The 23817-nt window shown below is 34.7% G+C and overlaps 1 protein-coding gene across 1 annotated transcript; it reads right to left on the bottom strand.

Annotated features, from left to right (window-relative positions):
- Positions 1-857: 857 nt before the first annotated feature.
- Positions 858-17598, bottom strand: LOC128999819 (ribonuclease Z, mitochondrial-like). The gene is made up of 15 exons (XM_054426511.1): positions 17113-17598; positions 14655-14841; positions 13643-13812; positions 12727-12875; positions 12262-12359; positions 11308-11446; positions 10603-10747; positions 9037-9202; positions 6355-6476; positions 6067-6270; positions 4364-4455; positions 3843-4039; positions 2993-3211; positions 1982-2106; positions 858-1087 (listed from the first exon to the last, which is right to left on the bottom strand). The coding sequence occupies exons 1-15, from the start codon at positions 17403-17405 to the stop codon at positions 868-870; spliced, it is 2526 nt and encodes an 841-aa protein (XP_054282486.1). The 5' UTR covers positions 17406-17598; the 3' UTR covers positions 858-867.
- Between the last annotated feature and the right edge of the window lie 6219 nt (positions 17599-23817).

Below are 23817 nucleotides of genomic sequence, written 5' to 3'. Positions count from 1 at the left end.
CATTGACCTTTATTGATTGTTGGAATAATCCTTGCCAAAAATAGTAAAAAGCTAATTTTTAGTTAAATTAAACTTTTGGTTTTAACTGGTGATAAACTAAATATTAATATTAGGGCAATCATAGCCTCTAACACAAGGTCGCGGCGTTGGTGTGTGTAATGTCCTGCCTATATTGCCATGTTAATAACAGAAATAACAAATAAAAGTGTAAGCATAAACATTTCCTATACTGTCCATTAGTGCAACAGCTGTTTTGTTTTGATGGGACAGTGGTGTTGCCACTTTATTCTCACCGCGGCCTTGTATTAGAGGAAGCTATAGTTAATTGATAGCGCCCCAGTACTTGAGGCCCAAGGCAGTGATATCAAAGGTTTGGATCCTGGTACCTGCCACTACTTTTTATCAGTACACTTCACCAAATACAATATAGTTGCTAAAAATATTGTGCTTCTCAACTGCCTCGTCCAATGCACACTGTTGGATTAGGCGTTTGTACTGTACCGGCTGACCCTTTTTTTTGCTGGAAACGTTCCACCCATAGATATGTAATCTATGTGGACGGGCAAGTACAAGGTTAAAAGACGCTGACAACATCTTTTAAAAAATACATGGTTAACATAAAAATCACAGAATAGCGAGTAACATAAAAATCACAGAATAGCGAGACTGAAATATGCATTGTCTCATCCAATACAAATTTGAATTAGACTGTTCAGTAATTCACAAAAATGTGGCCAACCATTTATGTTCTCGGTTCCAAAAGTAGTGTTTTAACTTCTCTTTACATTTCTAAACTTATAGCTACACCCATAAGACAAAAGGGAAGTAGGCTATCTGAAACACAACAAGTTGTACCAACATTGTTTACTAGTTTACAAGACCCTTTGCTCTCTGTTCTCGCTCCAGTGTCAGCTGTCTCTTCATTGCTTTCTGCTCCATCTCCTCGTAATGTTCGGCAAACATGAGCTTCATGGCGTTGTACATCTTAGGTAGCTTGGGGATATCACAGAACCGAACTTTCATGTTGTCAAATGCGATGCCGACATCGGGCGTAAAGCTCTCACTGAATACAGGCACCTTGGCATACCTAGGACAGATTAAGAAGACTTTTATTAGGAAATTAAAAATTAAGTAGTTTGAAACAGTAGCCTACATTTTAATTCACTGAAGCACCATCCGAAAAGCAATTTTTAAAATAAACTACATGTGTACTAAACAAACAAAACTGGTACCTAGCTAATCGATGTACTTTGTGAAATTCAAGGTCACAGACTTTTATTCAACGGTAAGACTGGTACTCAAAAAAACTTGGCATGGTTTGCACAGGCAAGACACTTTAGTATTGTGGTAATCATTAGATCTCATATCAATCAGAGACCATTAATTAATAAAACACGCCAAGAACAGTCTCAACAACTGAAGAAATGAATAGCGTTCAAACAATCCCATGTATTTTTTATGTGTTCTCCGTTTGTTCACGAGTATATTTTAAACACACTTGGTAAGCCTGCCTATAACCCTGTTCATCTTAATCATTAACAACATACAATTTGTATGTCTTTTTAGCTACACTACTGTACAATGATGTGTTTTCGTTACATTAACACCTGCAAAAACTCATCATTACATTGTTTACAACGGTAAAAGAATGTTTACTATGCGAAAGTAATGTTTACTACAACCAAAGTAAAGTTAACTTTAAATTTAAGGCATAACCTAAAAAATTGTATGAGTTTTGTTATGGTCCTAACTGTAATAAAGAAATATACAATGTCTGTTTTAACCAAGGAAATAATTAGTCTCTGCAGTGTAGCTAAAAGTAACGTTCAAAACACAAGTGAAACTATACATATTCCAGACCATGGTCGATAAATCTCCCACTTCAAACATGGTCTCAAATAAGTAATGATTTACTTTCTACTTAATTTTAAGAGCACTGCAAACAACCTTCACTACTTATATGTCTCATTACAGTACATACCTTTGGCTGAAGTGAGTCAAGAGGGTGAATTTAGCCCCCATCCGTCTTCCCACTTCAATGGCTTGACTTGTTGTGGAGTGCATTTTGATTTTGGCCTCAGATTCTAAATCATCTTCCATAGTAGCCTAAAATTGAAAATTTGCAATGACTGTTTAACTACCTGCAGGTTTTACTGCTATTTCATGTATTCTATATCTAATATCTAATGTTATTGTTTATTATTTGTTTTTGTTATTTTACAGAGCAGTATGGTAGTCCTATTAAATTGCGTAACCGAATGTAGAAAAAAACTGATAATTCGGTTCTTTGTCATCCGATTTTAACAAACAAGGTCTCAATTGATTTGGATTTAAATTTTCTATCTTTTTGATCTGAAAAACAATTTACTTAATATTTACGGTTTTCATGAAATTTGGCATTAAAGATTTTAAATGGCCGACATATTGAAACAAAACTTTGTCAGCTCTTTTTACCTACTAAAACACACATTTATACTAATTTTGAATTTTCTATCTTGAAAAATGCCCAAGATATGAAATAATTCTTAAAAATCACAAACAGAAATCTAGGCATTTTAGACCCATACTTATACGGCATTTTATATTTGCCTTAGCCCAAGGAACAAGTCCACAAAATATGTCCAGACAATTTGGAAACACCCTGTATAACTGGGAGAAGCTCATACAACTATGTTATGTGTAAAAAAATAGCTTCAGCTAGTCCATAAGAGATGGGAAGTCTACTGCAGTATCAAAAGTCAATTCTCTAACTTAAGAGTTCTTGGATCCTAGCCGTGCCAACTCATAAAATAACAAAACAAAAATAAAATTTTGTATCAGGGTCCTTGATATTTTAATTAAAATCCAAATGTTTTGAGATGGTAAAATCATAATCACTTTGGTGTTTGCAAAAATATTGTTGGATGATAAACAGTTTGTCCGCAGTTCTTTGAAATTAACCCAAGATGGCCGCCAGCCTCCAAGGATTCTTTAATCAATAACCAAGACCTACCTCGTGAATCAACAAGTGACTGTCTTTGCCCAGTTTGACCAGTTCATCGCAAGGCATTGTGTCACCTGAGTAAGTGATCTTCCAGCCGTCTCGGTGGGTGATGGCGAAACCAAAGGCATTCGGACAATGAGTCACTGTGCAGGTCCGCACTTGGGCGAGGCCCAGAGCATCAAGTAGACCAGCCTCAACATCCGAGTCTAGTGTTGCGTTGTTGTACAGCTGCACAACAAGAATAACACTTGTATAGGATTTTTGTTAGGATAGCAGGCTTAAAACCTAGGCTCTCGTGTTATATGTTACATCCTTAACCTCAGAGAAATAAATTGTTTCTTTTATTCTCTTATTATTTATATTTATTCACGAAACCAAATCAAACAATCAATAATGTTTGAGCAAAGATCTTATAACTGTGCACCCTAGTGATATGCGATATGGCACTACATCGAGTTGTCTGTAACAACCAGTAACCTTTTTAATCATCAAAGTTGAAAAGGTATTTGAACAACACTAAGTTAAAATAAATTAGGCCTAACCCAACCAGTTTCAAAATGTATGACCAGTAAATTGATAATTGGTAGAGGATTTATCCAATGATTTATCCAGGCTTGGTTAAGACCTCTCTTAACCACATTGAGTTAACTTAAACTCTTAACCACCAGATAATAACTACTGTAAATGAGGGTCTACAGTCTACAATTATTACACGACATATTTTTTCATATAGCTTCCACTGTCACATACTGTGGATTCGTGGTCAACTGTGCAAAAACGTTGATGAGTAGGACTTTATTTTGACATGGTCGTTTCCTGACCAATTATACCCAACATTACATATTGTCCTACGACTCACCAGTTGATCGTTAGGCACCAGTTTAACTCCGTGCATGACGGGCTGAATGTGTCTGTGGTAGGTTGTCAGCCAAGTCCTGATCTGTTTGGGAGCCATTAGGTAGATAGGACATCCAGACCTCGGCAAAGCTCTCAGCAGCGCCACCAACCCTATGTGGTGGTCTGCGTGTAGATGAGACACGTAGATAGCTCGCAGACCTGACAACCACACTTACAGTTAAAAACAAAACATTTCAGTGCTGAAGTATAAAAAGCTAATGTATTTTATTACTACAGGTATTTAAATGTGATATTATTTAGTCTCATAACCAAAAGATTGCCGGTTCAATCCTAAGAAGTCAGTAGCTTTTTAAAGGTTCGTAACAACAATGCAGTATTACCTGCATTTTTTGTAACCTTAACCAGGCTAGTAAAAAGTTTTAGGCTTTGAGTTTGAGATTCGAGACTGATTTTTAATTTTTGTTTTCGAGATGAGAGATTTTTAGTTCATACCACCACTACGATTGCACAAATCGTACATACCTTCCAAGACATTACCAGTCCGACAGCCGTACATCCTGACTAGTTGTCCGTATGTCGCCTCTCCACAATCCATTATCATGGAGGTCGACTCACTGTAACATAACATACACATTTCTGGTTTTTGAACACTACATGACACACTTGTTTCCTTAAAGTTTATATAAAGTCTAATGAGACAAATTGTACTTATTAACTTGTATGTATTGTACTAGTGCGTAGCGCAACAGAGTATGGCTCCACGACAGTTGTATTGTGGGTTAGGGTACTGGTACCTAACACTACATTTTATCAGTACATTTCATCTCTTGTACTGAACTGACTCACCCCTTGCTTTGTGGGAAATTCACCCACGGGTCCGAGGCCTATGTGGACAGGCAAATGTAAGGTTTCAAGACGACTATTAAGAAAAAAGAATAGCTGTACTGAAAACATGGTAGGATTCAGGGGGCTTCCCCTCCCCCTTTTGGATAATAAATGTTCAAAAGAGCTAAAACCAAGAAGTATACATGTTGTTTATTGCCTTCAGATTGCTTTATAATTCAAGTTCAAAGTTCTTTCTACATGAAATTATTTCAAAACAGCTCTCCTCCCCTTTTTCAACAAACTGGATCCACCCATGACTGTAAACAATCAACTTAAAATAATGTCCCACAAGATATAGAAAAGATGCAGATTTTCTAGGCCAGCTAGCTTCTACTAGTAAATCTAGAAATGTCAAATAAATAACCATTCTAGATAAGAGATATAGTTGCAATTTGTAAGATGAATATTTACTTGCATCACAACTACTGTCTTTATACATTTCTGAACTTTCTATACTATAAATGTTGTGAGGTGCAATTCTCTTATGATTTCATAATTGACATTCGGCTTCTAGGATAGATATCCCACCTACTTGGACGTACAGAAAATCCCATATAAACAGGAAAACAGCACCCCTTCGAACTAAAACAATGATAAAAAATTTATATCAATTAAAAATTAACTAGGCGGGGAACTGTCAGCTGTGGCGCTGGTATAGTCCTCGCCACCCTAAGTTGAGGCAGCCAAAGGCCGCACTAGGTATACGCCGTGCAGCCTTGGGCTGCCTCAACTTAGGGTGGCGAGGACTATAGTAGGCTAGGATTTGCCAACGAAATGTAATAGAGCAGACGACGACATGGATCTCTTACTGTGATAGAGATAAAGTTCAGAAAACTACTGTTGATTACTTTAAAAAAAGTTGTTTTCAATATTATTGTATATTTTTAGATGACAGACATTAAATAACATAAAATACTACTATCGTAGGCCTAGATCACTTTGAACTGGCAAAGCCTTTAAATTCCAACCAATAATCTATCTGAAAAATACGTTATCCAAAACAGCCTTGTCCTCTTTCCTTTGGTTAATGGTAGGTTTACTGTAGTTTAATGAGCTGTTAACAACATTTTAATTTTATTCATGGAATACACTGTCGGTTCACAGTGTTTTTAACAACACAGAACATTAAAAACATATTCTGTTCACAAAGTGTCATATTGTCAAAATACTATTTTCTCTTTAAGATTTTGATAATTTGATAAATGGTGAGAAGTAAAAGATGGGTAATGCTTTTCAAGTTGAACTTCTCTTCCCAGTCCAGGATTTAATTGAAAGTAAGAGAAATGTAAAATACAAATTTTCCCCCCAACAAAAGAGTTTATTAAGAAAGCCGAACCCACCTGAGATTTACCAGAATGCCGCTGGTATTTCTTGTCTTGCTGGGAATACAAGAGCCTGTGCCTAGGAACACTACGTGAGGGTACTCTCCGTCCTCTGGCAATGTTGCCAACTGTTGTCTCAGTGCAGCCAACTCATCTGGGAAACCTTCCACGGACAAAGTCTCCTGTCGCCAAGCTTGAGGCATCATCTGTAACTTTGGGGACCTGCAATCAATAAACAAAACTTTTGTTCTCGTACAAAAATTGTATTGTTATGAGTGTTGTACAGTAAAAACTTAAACAACTCACCAATCTAAGATTTTCTGCGGCCGGAGATGAATCGTGCTGAGCGTCTGGCCAGGAAGTAAGGCGAAAGATTCCTTCAGTTTATCAAGGTCGTTTTCTTCTGAGTGCTTTGACATTGAGCCATTCTAGAGGAAAATTATAAAAATTCAAACAGTAAGTAAATTGAAACTTTATAAAACATGTCTTAGATCCAATTAGTACAGTATTTAAAACCTTGTAATATAATTTTACTTTTAGGTTGGACCAATAACACTAAGCTTATTGTGTTTGTAAAACTTAAAACATAATGCTATTGTCAAGATCTTGCTATTAGTTTCCAAAAGTATAATTTTGTTTGTGATGTAGCTATGTGGAGTGAAAAATAATTTATATATAAAAATACTTTTTAAGAATGCCACGTTTTTAAACGCACTAAAAAGTAGACAATAATTTATAAATATGTTGAGAGAATAAATACTTGTAAGATTTAAAACGAAAAATGTGGAGCGCATGCTAATTTACAATTAATTAACTTCACCTATTGAACTATTATGATCTATTGCATGCGTCCCACGTTTTTCAATTTAAATCTTACAAGTATTTATTCTCTCAACATATTTATAAATTATTGTCTACTTTTTAGTGCGTTAAAAAACGTGGCATTCTTAAAAAGTATTTTTATATATAAATTATTTTCTACTTTTTAGTCTTTAATGTGGTTAAATCTATTTTATATTGCCTGTTAATACATAACCATAACCTTATTATCTGTAATCAGATGTTTTATCATTACTTTGAAATGCTTGTGTTATATTTCTAGAATATCTCGGAAGCAGAACTTGTACCTCTTAACCTCTGCTCATCGAACTGTCAAATTTAAGTATTTACAGCTGACTTAAATTTTTTTTTTTTTTTAACTTTATTTAATTTACAATCTGTTCAAGTTGAACAATAAGCAAATGATATAACTAGTAATACAAAAATAACTTGAAGAACATGAGCTAGTGATTGACCACCGTCAACACTAGCAAACAAAGAGAATTTTGATAACACTTAGCCGAATCTGAATGGTAGGTCCAATATCGTATGTCGCTTCAGTCTGTAAATGGTGTTGTGATTGTCCAATAAATTAAGTGCAAGATGATTTGAATGATTTTCCAATTTCATAATGTATTTTTCACTATATTTTGTAATTTCTTCTTTTACTGTTCGAATTTGAAGATCATTGTGAAGTGTTCTGTTGGTAACAAACCAAGGAGCGTTGACAATTTTACGTAATAATTTTGATTGGTAACGTTGAATAATTTCAATGTTAGAGGTACTTGCTGATCCCCAAAGCTGAATACCATAAGTCCAAATTGGTTTTAAAACTGTTTTGTACAGTAACAATTTATTTTGTGTACTGAGTTTTGATGACTTAAATTAATTGATTTATTTACATTCTTTCAAAATGTAAACATGAAAAATTTGGAAGCCCATGGGGCGTAGCCCAAGGGAAATATGGAAATTATGTTATATAATATTGCATTGTCATCCATTTGTGAGCTATGTTTCGAGTTTCAAGTCTCTAGCTCATCGGGAACTTCGTTTAAAATTGATATCAAAATTTGTAGGAAAGCGAGCTAATAAAAACAAGCCCATGGGGCGTAGCCCAAGGGAAATATGAAAATTAAATGATATAATATTGCATTGTCATCCATTTGTGAGCTATGTTTCAAGTTTCAGGTGTCTAGCTCATCGGGAAGTATCAAAATTTGCAAGAAAGCGAGTAAATAAAAACAAGCCCATGGGGCGTAGCCCAAGGGAAATATGAAAATTAAATGATATAATATTGCATTGTCTTCCATTTGTGAGCTATGTTTCAAGTTTCAGGTCTCTAGCTCATCGAGAAGTTAGTATAAAATTGATTGCAAAGTTTGTACCGGACAAGAAAGCGAGCTAATAAAAACGTTTTAATAAAAGGCAATTTTGTATCTGAATTGAGAAAACTATAAAATCAAAAATTTATCAAAACAACATGTGCTCAGTTATAATCATAAGCAACTATAAATATTGCTTCTGAGTTTGTTATCAAGGTGTAACTGTCTTTGAAACCTACCCTAATAAGTTTGGTATGAAAAGTAAGTGATTTGCGGGCTATACCTTTTTATGTGGGTTCTACTTTAATTTTTATTATTTTTGTAATCTTCCCAACTTTAGATTCTAGGACTCTAGGTTCTAGCCCAGAACTGTTTAACACATTACTTAGGGCTAATCCTAGAGGGTCGCTGCATTATCACAAAGAAAGAAATCTATTGGTGATTGGCCGTATTTAACGATTCCTCAAGAGTGTTAACTCAGAATCATCGACTGAGGAATAAGCTATGTATTTTGATCGAGCTATGAACTGCACGTTTAAAAGATGGAAGAAGTGCAATAAATCTTGATAATGACAGATGACTGAAATTAAAGACATTAAAAAATGAAAATTGAGGAAATAATTAAACACAACAGATTAAACCTGAACATCAAGGTTTTAAATTGGAAAACTAATTAAAACTATTTAATAACTTTGCTATGATTCCAAACGTTTATGTGGCAGTAAAAGAATATATTTACTACTTAAGATTATTGGGAGAGTTTACTATGGAGGTGAGATAGAGTAATCGTGTAAGTTTATTATTCAAGACTAATGGCAACAATTTTTCACCAGCAGTCACAACTGACCTGTGACCCCTCATAGTGGTCGGCCAGTAGTGGGAACATGTCCTCTGACAGTAGTCGCAGCTTGTGTTGTATCCTATGGACAGCTACAGAGCCTAGGCAGGTGTTGCTGTCATTGAGGACCAGATGTTGTGTACTTGGAGGGAAAAGCGACATCCACTTGCGGTAACTGCAACCACCTCACATGTATATGATGTGGCTTGTAAGATGCTATACTATTTACTAAACAATCTTCATACAAGACTAATTTAAGTCCTTTTCATTTTAAGCATTGGATGTATGAAAAAACGCTCTGATTGGACATCCATAGTTTGTGGAATGAACACATTCAAAGCCATACGCTAAGTGATTTTCAGTTCACACTTGTTTGCTGTGAGCAGTAAATTTATGTTCAGTTGAATGAACACTCTCTCCAGAGGTACTCCAGAGGTTACAACTTAAGGTCTGAAACAAGTCTCGGTAGAGCATGATGTTGGGCAGGATTGGATTGATAATCGGCTATCAGTGAACAAGATTGCCCGAGTGTCAGTTGTAGGGTTTTTAGGTTTGGTTTAACATAATTTATTCAACCATATCTAAACGTAATTAAATAAGCAAGTATGTAAATGTAGTAATTGCTCGACTCCCTCGCTAATGCTGTTCCCGAATTGAAGGGGATTTAACAATTATGCAACTTACAAATGAATGTGGGACTAGTGAAAATCAACCTCAGAAATACTGGTGAGTGGTGACACAACTATAATACATAAATAAAAAATTGTTTTGACTTCATTCTCCCAAGTGATTCTGTAACCTTCTGTATGGGTGGATGAAAGTTGTTTACTTATTTAGATCCATCTAAAGATTACCAAGCTTTGCTCACGTTACACACAAAACATTAAACACACACACTCTAACATTTAAACATTTATTTTGGTAAATAGCGTGACAATTGCTGTGACTACAGGCAAGCACTATTTTGATGACATCAGCAGCTGTTACATATCCTAACATGGTGGTTTTAAGATGCCGTCACATATTCTATGTGAAATGTATAAGTGTTATAGTTGTACGTGTTCAATGTTTATGCATCTCAACAAAAGCAGAGCTTGATAATCTGCAAAGTCTCCAAAGACGGCTACATAGTGAGTGATAGAATTGTCATCAACCCGTAGAGGAAGTTAATCATAGTAAAATTTAAATTACCATTTTACTTTTATCTGTAAGTCAAGACTACACAAAAATTAAACCAGGCCTACTTTACAGGGTATAGCCTGGGATGAAATTTGTTTAAGCAAAAATGCTCCAAACTCTCAGACAACTGTAGCAAAAATATTATTCTTTAAGCATTTAAAAAAATGTCCAGTAATATTACATCTTCAATATTATTAGTAGCAAATTTGCTATAGCCTGCAAAAACAATGTAGCATTTTAAAGTTGTGTATAGCAAAATGCTAAAAATGATACCGCGGCTTAAACTAGGCCTACTACAATATTATTAACCCAACATAGCAGGTGATCATGCCAAATGTGTGCCTATTTTCAAACTAAGTATTTAGTAGGCCTAATTACTTAGGCAGTATGTGGTACCTGGGATGAGTCATGACACTGGCTGGAGTGAAGTGCACGACCAGTGATGCTGCGTCTTCTACTCTCTGTGTCTCACTCTGGTGTCTCTTGAACAACTCTTCCTGCGTCAAACTCTCCAGGAACTCCTCGTTCGGACACTCCACCACTGCACATTTATTTTTAACATTGTTTAACCTTCGAGTGAGCACTTAGTCCTGTTAGTGATTAAGGCGAACTGAGTTCTTATACACAGCTGTTAAATTAATAGCCCATACAGCCAATGGCAACTAAGGAGCCTACAGTTAATAGTGGAATCCGAACCACATTTTTGCCCTGTAATTAGCGAATTGGTCAAATTATCTGAAACAAATGTATTTGATAATAAATTAATCACGTAACAGGATAAACATATTTCAAGGAGATATTTAAATTCTTGCAAAAGACAAATTTCATAGATGAAAAAATGCAGTAGGAAGCACACAGAAAAAACCTCCGCAACTTAACCACACTCACTAAGTGTCGTGCGGGACCAGCCAGTAATGGCCCTGGAGGTCAGTTTGGGCTGCCTCAAGTTAGGATGGCGAAGACTATACCAGCTTGGCATATTGAGTCCTCATTTTAATGACACTAAAACAAAATTGTTTCCAATGAAGAAAACAAACTGTGTTTTAGAACCTACCGCCTTTAAAATTAATAGTCTTTGAGTTAAAACTATAAAATACTCACCTATGAATACAGGCCCAGGTTCGTCGGGTGATTTGACATCTTTCGACATAACAATAGTCCCATCAGGCAGTTGAATGTCTTCTCCTGCCTTTAGTCTGGCGAGTAGTGGACCAGGAGGCACCCCTCGTGAAACACAGGCCTACCATAAAAAAGAAATATTACCGACACGCCTTTACACAGAAAGCCTACTGGAGAGAAAATGTTTTGAGTAAATTAAATACAATGCCTCGCCTATTTTCTAACCTTGCCGAACTTGAGCTCAGGTCAAAAAGAGACACTTTATACATTAATGATGAACACAATTATTAAACCTGAATAATTTTTTTGCCTTTTGCTAAATTGTCAGTATTGGTATTAACAGTCTGGTGAATTGGTTTAAGAGCAAATTACTCAAGCAAATCCTATTACGTTGATCCCTCAGTCGCTTCAATTTCAAGTATGTTACACACTCAAACAGGAAGAGGAGATTTTATTACAGTAAAACTCAAACTATACGAATCATTTACAGAAAGAACCATAAAAACTCAAAGCCACAGTAATAAGAATGGCTATTAAAGAAGGCAAAAGTCAAGATCATGGAAAAAGCATGAATTTGTAGATTGCAAAATTATTATAGACGCATTTTACGATCACAATCGTAAAAGCTCAGCTACATTTGGCCTATCTGTAAAATACACCGAATTTTGGTAAAAATCCAATTATCTGAATTTTAAACTATCCGCATGCTGTACGCTCCCAATTGATTTTGGATAATTGGAGTTCTACTGTAGTTCTAGCAAAAAAATCATTACAGTTCCTATACATTGACTGAGTGTGGTGTAGTTTAAAAAATTATCAGTGTTGGAAAAATGACAAATGATCATTTTGCCCTAGAATCTTACAATAGGTTGATGTACTGTATTGAAACTTGACATTTTACAACTGCTTATCTTTCCCTTTCCAATATCCACTCACCTTCAAGTCAAGTGTCCCCGGGCGATCCTGCAGCCTACATATGTATGCCATACTGATGCTGCCGGGTGGTGGAAGGTTACGGGGATTGTTACGGTTATCTGGTCATAAAAAAATATAGCTTAGTTATCGCTACAATATACAATAAAAAATGTACTTTATTTTAAATCAAAACTAGTTTGTTGACATTTAGAATCAAATTCCACTATCATATAAGTTTAACCTACATATCTAGGCAGCTCCCAAACAGATGACCCTTGTGGGTGACAGTCCACAATAAGATAAAAATCCTTGATGAGAGACTAACTTGTTTTGGTGAAAATAATTACACAAATACTTCAAAAGGTCCATCAATCGTTATTCATTGGCATTTGAATTTAAAACTATTGAAAAATGCTGACCACTCATTCAACTTTACATGTGAACTGCTACCAACTGAAACGAGCTTAGCATAAAATAGTTGCAGACCTGGTGAAAGGTGGCGACGTTTCTTGCTTTTGCCTGGACTTCCAGTATTTGTTGGAGAATTAGATCTCGACCTTGGTCCCTTGTGCCAGTAAGCGTAATAGTCAGTGTCATCATCGGTTGAGTCATCTGGAGTGGTTCGGTCGGGAGACCTAAAAATATTGATGGAATCAGAAATCTACAATCGTAACCATTCATTTACTACCACATGGCACAAGATTATACATACAGAGGAGCGTAGATAACAGCTGGTGGGGTGTTAACGTAAAAGTTTATAAACTTAAGTTAATGATGCTTCTGCCAATCTTAGAAGTTTAAGAACTTCATAATTTAATAGGCCTACTATTTTCAATCAATATTAAGAATGATAGAGAGAGGAATTAGCAGAATCCAACTCAGTTAAGCCCGTGACACACACTAACTTTGGTCGTGCTACGACACATCTTACTTGTCAAACGCAAGATCGTGACTCAAGTCGTATAGCCACACGCCGGCAGTCTTGAGGGTGTACGACATTCAAAGCAGTGCTCTCGCTTCTCATTCTTTACTGTTATTGCAATAGAGGAAGAGATTTTGAAGAGTTAAACACTGGAACGTGTATGAAAAAACCAGTGACGTATTTGCCAGAGCCCAGAAGATATCTAAATAAAGTTAGATACTATTTTGAAACCTTCAGACAAACATATAATTGAATGGATTTCCATTGTATTTAAATATTTAGGGTATAAAAACTGTTGAATTATAAACTGGATAACTGCATTTGACGCGGCTGCACTAGTGTCCAAAGTTGCACGAGTGTGTAGAATGGTCATAAGAACCAATGCTTCTCCACCACTGTATGACAAATCAGAGTAGCCGTTAATACAGAATCAGATAGGCGGGGGTCTTGGTCTACTGTTCTCATTTTAAAACAACTTACTTGTCAGATAGTGGAGTATTGTGCCAAGCACGCCCTGCCGTACTGTACAGTGGAACATATCTCACACTCAATATGTTATCCTCAAACACAGTGTCACGTTCACATGACGCCATCTGAACCGCCAAGTGACGCAGAACAACAAACCTTCGAGTTCCTGAGAAGACTAGGTCCTGTAGAACCAAACATTACACTGTAAGATCATTTCACCTACATGATTGTCTAAGTTTTAAGACAAATTAAGACACCAAAGTTACGCCCTTGGCCACATCCTAATGATTGAAAGCCTGGTGCGGAATGTACATTGTTTTAAACTTCATTAAAACTGAGGTGGCCTCCATATTTTCCAGACCCAAACTGAGACACTGGGGAAAAGGAATATGGAAGGTAATTTTTAAAATAAACTTAAAGGTTTATCCATCATTGAATAGACTAAAAACTACTACGAAGCGTAACCGCAAAAAGTAGGGGACATCATACAACTAGGCCTATTTTATTTAACATGGTTTTTTTCCAACAAAATGTAGTCCTACCAATTTTTTTTTCTCTTTTTACCTATTATGAAATATTTGGAAACAAAAACTTTGGTCGCAATCTGATCAAACAATAGACTAGATACTCAAGAGTAGGGCCAATTAAGTAGACAATGGCACAATAAAACTACCATATAGCTTCTGTATGTTGTTGTGTGGACAAAAATTCACCAAAATGCCTTGTTTCAGATTCACACAACTCCAAGCCACGTTTTCCTCATGCTGACGAAACTCCCAGAAAAATATAGACCATGCACTTTTCCTAGTTAGACTAGAGACTATATGTGTTTGAATAAATGATAGAGACTAATAATGTGTTTCATAAATGATTCGAAGCTTTGTTTTAATGATGGTTTAACAACATTGGCTTTAGCTTATCTTAATTCATAACTTAAGTCATACTTATTGGCTGTAGCCTACAATAAGATCTAGAGAGTGCTTGTTTAGTTAACGGATAGACGATCCTAAACAGACAATCATACCGTGCCTGGGGGTCCATGAAGAGTGATTTGCGGAACGCCTACATCTTGAATGGTCAGTGACACGCCAGGCAGTCCACCAATGTTTTCCCATGACGTATGAGTAACAAAAATGTGCTCCAATTTAGATAATTTCATCTTATGTTCATGTGCTAGTCTCTGAGTACCCTCCCCACAGTTGAAAAGATACCTATAACAAGAAACACAGAGCAAATTAGCTTAGTTTCAATAGTTAGCTCAGCTTCCTAAGTTACTTACATTAGAGGTAAGTATGTAGGCCTAGGCTTTATATGTTTTGTTGGATAAATTGTTTGTACTTTTGCCTGTAAGTTAAAGGTGATTAACTCAGTAAACACACTGAAAATTTATTTTTAATCCTATGATGATTACTAGCTTTTTATTAATCTGGCAATTTCCCATTTCTTGTAGGCGTGTCAGACTAACATGCAAGTCATAATTATTATTTTGTACCTTTGACTCAATAGTCAATGGTTGTACTCTTGCAGATTTTTTTAGGGGAAAATCATTATAAATTTTGTCTAACTTATTGATAGCAGGTGACTTTTATCAAAATTATTAACCACAGAATAAATTCATAAAAATTATAAGAAATTGACAGTTTTGTTCTTTAAACCTGACTCTAAATTCAATTATTTGGCTTGTGTTGCTGCAGAAACTGCATTTCACACTGTAGTAAAAACATCACCAGAGTTTGGAGTCCATGGATTGTACCACTAAACTTTAAAATGTGTTGTTTAAAGACTCCTAGTCCAAAACATATTTTTGATCCAGTAATTTTATATTAAGTGAGGGGGGTCCAGTAATCCAGACAAAAGTTTTGGAAAACTTGGAAAAAAGCCTAAACTGCCAAATTTTATCAATACTGTACTATTTGTTAACACAAGCATGGTTGAATGAAAATTTAAAGCAATTTTAGTGATAGTAAAAAATGGCTAGCAAATCGAAAATTCTAGTTTAAAATTTCTAAAACTTACAATATAAGTAACTTAGGCTATTTTTTTTAGGAATTGTCAGACAATAGGCTATTCAGTTTAAAAAAATTCCAAAATGCTGAAAGTTCTAGTATACCTAAGTATCTGGAATAGGCTAGTCTAAACACTTTTTTTTTACCCTTAAAACGCATAAAGTAATTATAAATTTTTAAAAATTAAGGTGACCCTCCCCCCCCCCCCCCTACAAGTTATTTAACCCTCCGAGTGTCCCTTGTTTTGGCCTTAATGTCTGCCTATTTTTTGCTCATTTGCAAAGGTTTTTTTTAAAACGGATCTGAGAAGCTTGAAAACAATGTTAATTATACTGTTCTATATACCATTTTGTTTGGAAAATCATGGGCTTCAATATTATACATAAAACATAAATACATTTGTTTCAAAAAATTTTTCGTGCTCAATAAAATTGTATAAATTATAGGCCTATAAATATTTGAAAATAGCCACTTTGTTTTAAATTTTATGAGGATTACAAATATATAATAATATAAGGAAGTAGATTTGCAAATAAATAAGTTATGGGCAAAAAACAGATTTCAGTACATAGCGTTTAGCTAAGAATGCATAGCCTAACCATAGCTAGGAATCTGGCTGATAATTTACATAATATCACTACCTATTTCTTCAGGATCATCAACCAGCCCTTCAAAATCACTTAAATCTTCTTATAATGCACCACGTATATCACTACTTTTGATTTTTAACACTAAAACAATGATAAACGTAATAAAACACATCAGTCATCGGTGCGAGGTTAACCAAGCTGTTTACAAATACGCACGTCTGCTACAACGTCTGCTACAATATTTTTGGAACTAAAATGAAAAGCGCTTAGAGACAGACCTCCGGAGAAAGCTCTGAATCTGTCAAATAAAACGATACCTAACTTGATCCAGTTCAATCCCATTTTGTCAGTCATAGAGCCTTCGCTGTAAACAGTGTTTGTGAGTCGATGCATCGACACAAAACACTACACAAAGTATGTTATGTGTCGAAGCATCGACAAATAACACTCGGAGGGTTAAGCTCCACGAGTCATAATGTCCTCTTTTTTGATAAAGGGTCTCTGGGAACCCTACCTCTGTTAATGTGGTCCTCTATCAGGTGACAACATCGGTAATAACCTACGCGGCCGAATTTTTCCGCAAAACGGCCAGCAATAGATTTTATAGGGCGCACGCATTAACTTACTTATTGCTGATTTTACCCCCCCCTAACTTAGTCTCCAGGTACATGATATTGATACTGTTATGTCCGCTAATGTGTCCTTTCTATCAGGTGACATTACCGGTAATAACCTACGTGGCCGTATTTTTCTGCAAAACGGCCAGCAATAGATTTTATCAGGCCCGCACACTACTTATTGCTGAGTTATTGCCAGGTTCACACCAATCCTAGTGAGTATAAATATACCCCTAACTTAACGTTTGTTTCCACTTAGGCTAACTTACCTTGACTGGTCCGTGAATACATATAAACACCTCGGAGCTCCATGTGCACCACTTCCAAGAACTTGAAGATTCACAATACCAGGATTATATTTTAAGCTCTTCTCTTTTAACTTAAGGCGTTGTTTCTTTAAAGCAACAGTATGAGGAGTTGGTTTGGGCATTTTGAATGTCTTATTAAGTAAATTTATTAATGATTCGTCTTTTTGAGTGGAGTAAAGTCTAATTAGATGATTACGCCCTCTAAGTTTTGAAATACTACTAACAAATGCATTAAAACAAGAGACAAATATCATGTCTTCATATCTAAGACCCAAATTTAAGGTTATGTTTAATTAAATTGACTATAATTTGTATATCATTCACATTACGATATGTCTAATCATGCCACACTCATGCAAGTAACAACTACCATGGATAAACATGCTTATGAAAGCGAATTATTTATATTTCAAGAATATTATGAAATTATGGCAAGTTCTTGTAAATATGTCTAGTTGAGTTAAGTTAGGTTATGTAGTATGGATATAAAAAATGAATCCTAATGTCGTCGTCGGGGTCTGACTTAGGGGAGGTACGATTGAGGCATTAGTTCAAAATTCCTCCGTGAACATCGCTGTAGAAGAGAGCATTTTGGCAAGCAATTAAGGTTTACTAATCGCAAAAATAGTTCTGTTTATAAAATAAAATTATAAATGCCTCAAATTCAATTTTATATTTTTTTTATTATAAAATTGCTATTATAACCTAACCGAACTAACCAAACTTGCTGATGATAAAATAATATAAAAAAAAGTTTATTAATAAAAAAAATAATTTCCGTTTATTAAATAAAACTAGAAATTGCTCAATTAAAATTTTATAATGACTTAATAATAAAATTAAACTGTCATAACCGAACCAAACCAACCAAACTTGCTGATAATGACAGTTAGTGCCACCAGTGAGATTCGAACCCGGGACTCTCGGCATGGCAGCACGGCACGCTAACCACTAGACCACCGAGGCCGATGGCTGCAAACCTTATTGTTACGGTAATGGTGTTCCCTCAGCTATAAGGAAGCCTACAGCTGTCATCGTAAGCTAATCTATACTGTATACCTCCCCTGAGTAAATACCTCGTCGTCGTGTTCTGCAAACTGTTTTCGTCTTGTCGTTTGCTTTCGTTTTGACGAGTGGAGTGAAGTGGATCTAGTGCTTACTCATTGTTTACGACCGTCTCGCCTCCACGGCCGCGGCCTTCGAAGTGGCAACGTCGCAAAGTGGTGTTGTTAACAGCTGTTTTGTTTGGAAGCAGCTAATGGTTTTGTGTATTTACTAATGATTGGTTACTAGACTATAACAATATTGAATCGTTTTAAAAATGTACAGATATAGATTTTTAATTCATATTGTTTCGGTTTCAATTCTGTATGTTTTATTTTCAATATTTTAATACATTTATGTTCATAAATTTAAATCAATAAAGTGCGAATTAATGAGCTTATGTCACCTGTCTGCCATGTTATCTTATGGAACGTCTGTCACTTCTAAAGATTTTTTAGGATGTTACGTTACACACAGTTTAGCTACAGGGAGATAAGCAGGATATAATCATGCTCTTTTTTCTCGTATCTACGCCAGTGGTATTTTTATAATTAAGTCAAACACTTTTTATAAAGTGTCCAATGTGTGTTTGTATAAAGTGTTGGAGGGAAAGCTGTCCAAACCAATTAAAGTTTTGTGGATGTGCGGGTATTTTAATTTAGGGATTATTAGCATAGGGATTATAGTGCAGTTTCACGATACATTGACTTTGGTAGTGTAAATTTCAGGACTTCTAGGCAGATTCTCAATGCATATTTCTGTCTTGTAGCGTATTTATTTACCAATTCCCATATAGGGGAAGCTTTTACAGTAGGTCTCATGGTAAGACCTGGACCCGCGGTGGAATCCATTCAAATTCATATATAAATGTACATGGTGTTCATAAAAGGTGGGACATAATTTACGTAGTGATTCATTGGGTCAAAATAAAGAGAAAATAAGGATTAACATTTTTTCCAAAATCACTTCCTTAACCAGGTATCCGGCATTTTGTATTTTTTACATATACATTTTTATTGTTGGATTATTTATACTAATATTTATGAAACTTGGTATTTAGGTTTAAAGGTAGAAGAGACCTATGTTAGAAAAAAAAATTCATCTTAGTCCAACTTAAAATTTCAGAATGGCGACCATTCAAATTTTCTAAACTTAAATTACTCAAAAATGGCTGATTTTTCAAGCACACTTTTATTTAGCATTTTTACTTCCCTATCAAACGATACCAAGTGCAAAAAGATTGAATGAGAAATAGCTTAAATATTAAGAGTTTTAGTTGTAAAATGTGGCTAACCTGATTATTAGCTTCTGCCTTATTCTACCCAATTTTAGAACTAAAAACTGTAATATTTAAGCTATTTCTTATTCGATCTTTTTTAACTGGGTACCGTTTTATAGAAAACGAAAAATGCTTAATAAAACTGTCTTTGGCATTTTTTCATAAAATTATCCGTTTTTGAGTAATTTAAGTTAAAAAATGTAAAATGACCGCCATTTTGAAATTTTAAGTTGGATCAAGATCAATTTTTTTTCTAACATGGATCTCTTCTACCTTAACATACATACCAAGTTTCATAACAGATCAGTTGAAGAATTTCAAAGATAAAAATGTTTATGTAAAAAAAAAATGTTATTCTTGATTTTCTCTTCATTTTGACCCAAGGAATCACTACGTAAATTATGTCCCCGCCTTTTTTTTAACACCCTGTATGGATATGTGCTCGGTTACCTCGATACCTTGAGCAAAAATGTTTGATTTTAATTACATTTGGTACTAACATGTAAACCTCCATAAAATCTAGACGGGTTCGTAAATCAGTATGATCAGACTATGGCAACAGGGGTTTACATAGTTTTTAATGGGATAAAAATTTGTTTTCCCATTTTTACCCTAAAACATAACATTTTGCAATTTCCCTTAAATAGTTTTTTTAGAGCTTAAAAAACAAACATTGTAGTATATTGAAACATTGGAAAGAATTAAAAAAACTGTAAAATTTAAAAATTTCTTATTATGTAGGCTTTTTGAAAATAAGTAAACTCTTGTAGTTTTTGGTTGTTTCTATTGTGATAAAATTATGATTTTTTTAAATTGTATACAGTACTGAATTATTAACATTTTACTTAAAAAAACACTCTGTTACCATACCTGTAGCAACAACCCTATGTAGCATACTCGTTAAAGTATGTTATTTAGGGAAATTTTAATTAAATATGGAATACATTTATAGTAAGATATTCTAGTTTAAATGTATCAGACAAATGGAAATTCTATTAGTCTGCAGGTTAGCAAAAGCAGGGGTATTTTTTCTATTTGATGTGAGAGATGTTTTGGAATTTCAATGAATGTATTAATCCATAATCAAATGTTGGTGGAATTAAAATCCTAACTAGAGTAATTTAACTCTAAAACTTAAATTCATTACATTGAATTTAAACTTAAATATTAAACTTAAACTTAACTAGAGTTAATTTTTAGAAATAACTAAAAATTCTACAGAAATTTTGGATGAGCACCTTTATTTTCATAAGCTTGTAAAATTCTATGAGACAGGTTGCAGAGATATTTTTAATGTCTTTGTCAAATTTTTGTTCATTGTTTGATAAGATCCCTAGAATTCAGAAAACAAAAGATGAACTTTCTTGGCTGTTATCTAGGCTCTATTCGACAGTATTTTTTATACAGAGTGACAAAAAATCTGGAAACGGCTTAATATCTTTTTAACTAAATCCGCTAGAAAATTCAAACCTTTCACATAAACTTACATGTATGAAAACTACTTTTTGCAAGCATTGCCAGTACCATTTTTTTACCTTCACCAGGGGACGACCCATCAGGAGTAGGTACATAATTTTTAATGTAAGCATAGGTTGATATGCACATCATTTTAAAGGTCTGGTCAAGTGGAGTTCATTGCCGGAAACCGCGTCAAAAAAGGTTAATCTGTTACAAAATGGTGGCAGTCCAAAGGTCTTGCAGAAAATACCTGCACAGGCCATAGTATTGGTAAATACTCGTATTAAACATTTGCTTGAGAGCTGAAATTGTATTTTAAAGTCAACTAGCTCATAGACTAAGTTTATTCAATCTTCAAAACAAATTTAACCGGGTTAAAGATTTCCCGGCTAATGTTGACTATGAGTATTTACCAATACTATGGCCTGTGCAGGTATATTCCGCAAGAACTTTGGACTGCCGCCATTTCGTAACGGATGAACCTTTTTTGGCGTGGTTTGCGGCAATGAATTCCACTTGACCAGACCTTTAAAATGATGTGCATATAAACCCATGCTTACATTAAAGATTATGTACCTACTCCTCATGGGCCGTCCCCTGGGGAGGGTAAAAAAATGGTAATGCTTGCAAAAAGTAGTTTTCATGCCGTACATGTAAGTTTATGTGAAAGGTTTGAATTTTCTAACGGATTTAGTTAAAAAGATATTAAGCCGTTTCCAGACTTTTTTGTCACCCTGTATAATTGTTTGGCTTGTGGATTTCCATACAAGAGATCGTCCCGTGGTCGAAAACTCAACCAAAAATATCTAATGCTCAGACTTTTTTTATTTTCAACCCACGCTGTAAATAAAACATGTGATTGGAATTTCTTCTAATTGTTTTGATTTTCCTGTTTATAGTCCGTTGATATTTCGTCACCAGCACCCACTCCCTACGATGCACACGAGCTGAGAAAAAAGGTTTTAAAGAAACATGCTTGCCTAAATATATATAAATAAATTATATAGAACTTCAAATAGCTTATTAATTTTAGGCTATGTTACCGAATATTTAGTATGGATGGAGCTTTTTGTGACCCTAAAAGTCAGACGGAGGGATTATCTCATGTAGCTTACAAATAGAGCTCTTTCAAAATATACGTTATTTTATTTGAAAATGCATATTTCACTGTGCCATCTAAATAACTGTAATAGTTTCAATAATAAGCTTATTAATTTTTAATGTTGGCATAAAAAACTATGAAATACCCTCCTAGATACTCAATATACTATTTTGTATTTGCTATTTGGTTCTATGTGTTACCAAATAGGGTAAAATATTTTTTTAAACACTATATTTTCAGAAATTTCCCCCCTGATGTTTGTTAGATCTATATGGTATATATTGCACCCCCTGTTACAGATCTTGCGGACGCCCATGTATGTGTGCTATAATCAGTGCAAGGAAAGCCCTCTTAGCACTCTTAGTCAGTTAACTGTATGACAAAAATTTTTATTCAACTAATATCATTGACTTTAACTTAAGCAAAAAATCCCATCCATGGTCCAGCTTTTCCAAATTTTGTATTAAAAAAAAGAGTGCCATTGAAGTGTTTTTTATTTTATATGTTGTGAACAGCTAATTTCTTAATGAATGTGATCCATGCAGTTTCAACGGTTAGAAAAATTGTACCTCAAAATCATTCATAAAATGGAATAATTAAAAATAACATATTACATTCCTATACCCCCATTTTTGTATTTGATTCCGAATTTGAATCAAGATAATTACCTATATTGGATTGAAACTGAAAAGCTTTTAGTATTTTACAAACTAAGTACCAAAAAGAACCATAACATTATTAACATTGTACAGTAGTTTTTATTGAACTGTTCATTTGCCTTTTCAAATTCAAACACCGAATAAAAACAAGTTCAAGAGAACCTGAATAGTTGAATGATTTGGAGGGCCCATTAAATGTTTTCCGGTCTTAGGAGGGAGGGGGAGGGGATTGGTTAAATTACTCATTGTTTGAGTGGTAAATTGATGAACTGAAAAGGTTTAATAGCTCAAAGGACCAGAACTAAATTACTAGTTCAACAGAAAATTAATAAAAATATAGATAATGGCAGATCTGCAATTTACAGGGCACTTGAGGTCCCGAGGTGGTAAATGTCTTGTGAGGGGCAAATGAGATTGTTCAGAATATAATAAATCACACAAGAAACTTTGAAATGGTACCTTACCTACCGGAATTTACTGAACATGAACAATAGTTTTATCAGGTTATGTAGGGTTTGTTAAACCACTGGCTTTTCATGTTGTCATTTATCCAGTTTTCAATAATTTTTCATAAAGGTTGGAAGGCAATCAGTTCAGCAGAGCCATTTAGGTGTGTGGATGAAGTTCTGTATCCAGCATTATTTATAGGCCCACAGTATATATTTATTTAATATATAAATATGAATTTGAATGGATGGTGTTTTTGGCCTCTGGGGCACCAAAGATAAAAAGTAATTCGGCCCCAACTCCAGGTCTTACCTTACCTCTCTTATTATTGTATTATTGTTATTGGTTGTAATAGGCCTAGCGACCTTTAGGTTTTTCTTACAGCATTCTAGGTTCATAAAAAGTTGAATTCACGTAAAACATTATGAGTATTTATTTCTAAAAATGAAACACAACATGATCAGTGACACTCTATTTCAAAGGTTTTTAAAAGAAATTATAAAACAAGCGATACTAAGCTTAAATGGTTTTGGCCTATTGAAATTCATTGGGGCTAAGTTATTTGTTAGAGAAATCTGTAAACTTAGGCCTACCTATATTCAAAACTCTTAAAGAGCCTAAGATTTATAATTTAAACAAACCTCAAAGTTTTTGCCCCATGCGACTATTATTGAGAA

This window comes from Macrosteles quadrilineatus, unplaced genomic scaffold, assembly GCF_028750875.1.
Source record: "Macrosteles quadrilineatus isolate MER2022 unplaced genomic scaffold, UCM_ALF_1.0 Scaffold_8__2_contigs__length_117827958, whole genome shotgun sequence".
Classification (NCBI taxonomy): Eukaryota; Metazoa; Arthropoda; class Insecta; order Hemiptera; family Cicadellidae; genus Macrosteles; species Macrosteles quadrilineatus.
Note: the sequence above shows the minus strand (reverse complement) of the source record. Positions and strands in the feature narration are given on the sequence as shown.

Coding starts and splice junctions, on each gene's coding strand:
- LOC128999819 (XM_054426511.1), bottom strand. CDS start 17,405: ATGATATTTGTCTCTTGTTTTAATGCATTTGTTAGTAGTATTTCAAAA. Junction 11,447..12,261: donor CGGGGACACTTGACTTGAAG/GTGAGTGGATAT, acceptor TTTTTATGGTAG/GCCTGTGTTTCACGAGGGGT. Junction 4,456..6,066: donor GGCATTCTGGTAAATCTCAG/GTGGGTTCGGCT, acceptor GTTATGTTACAG/TGAGTCGACCTCCATGATAA.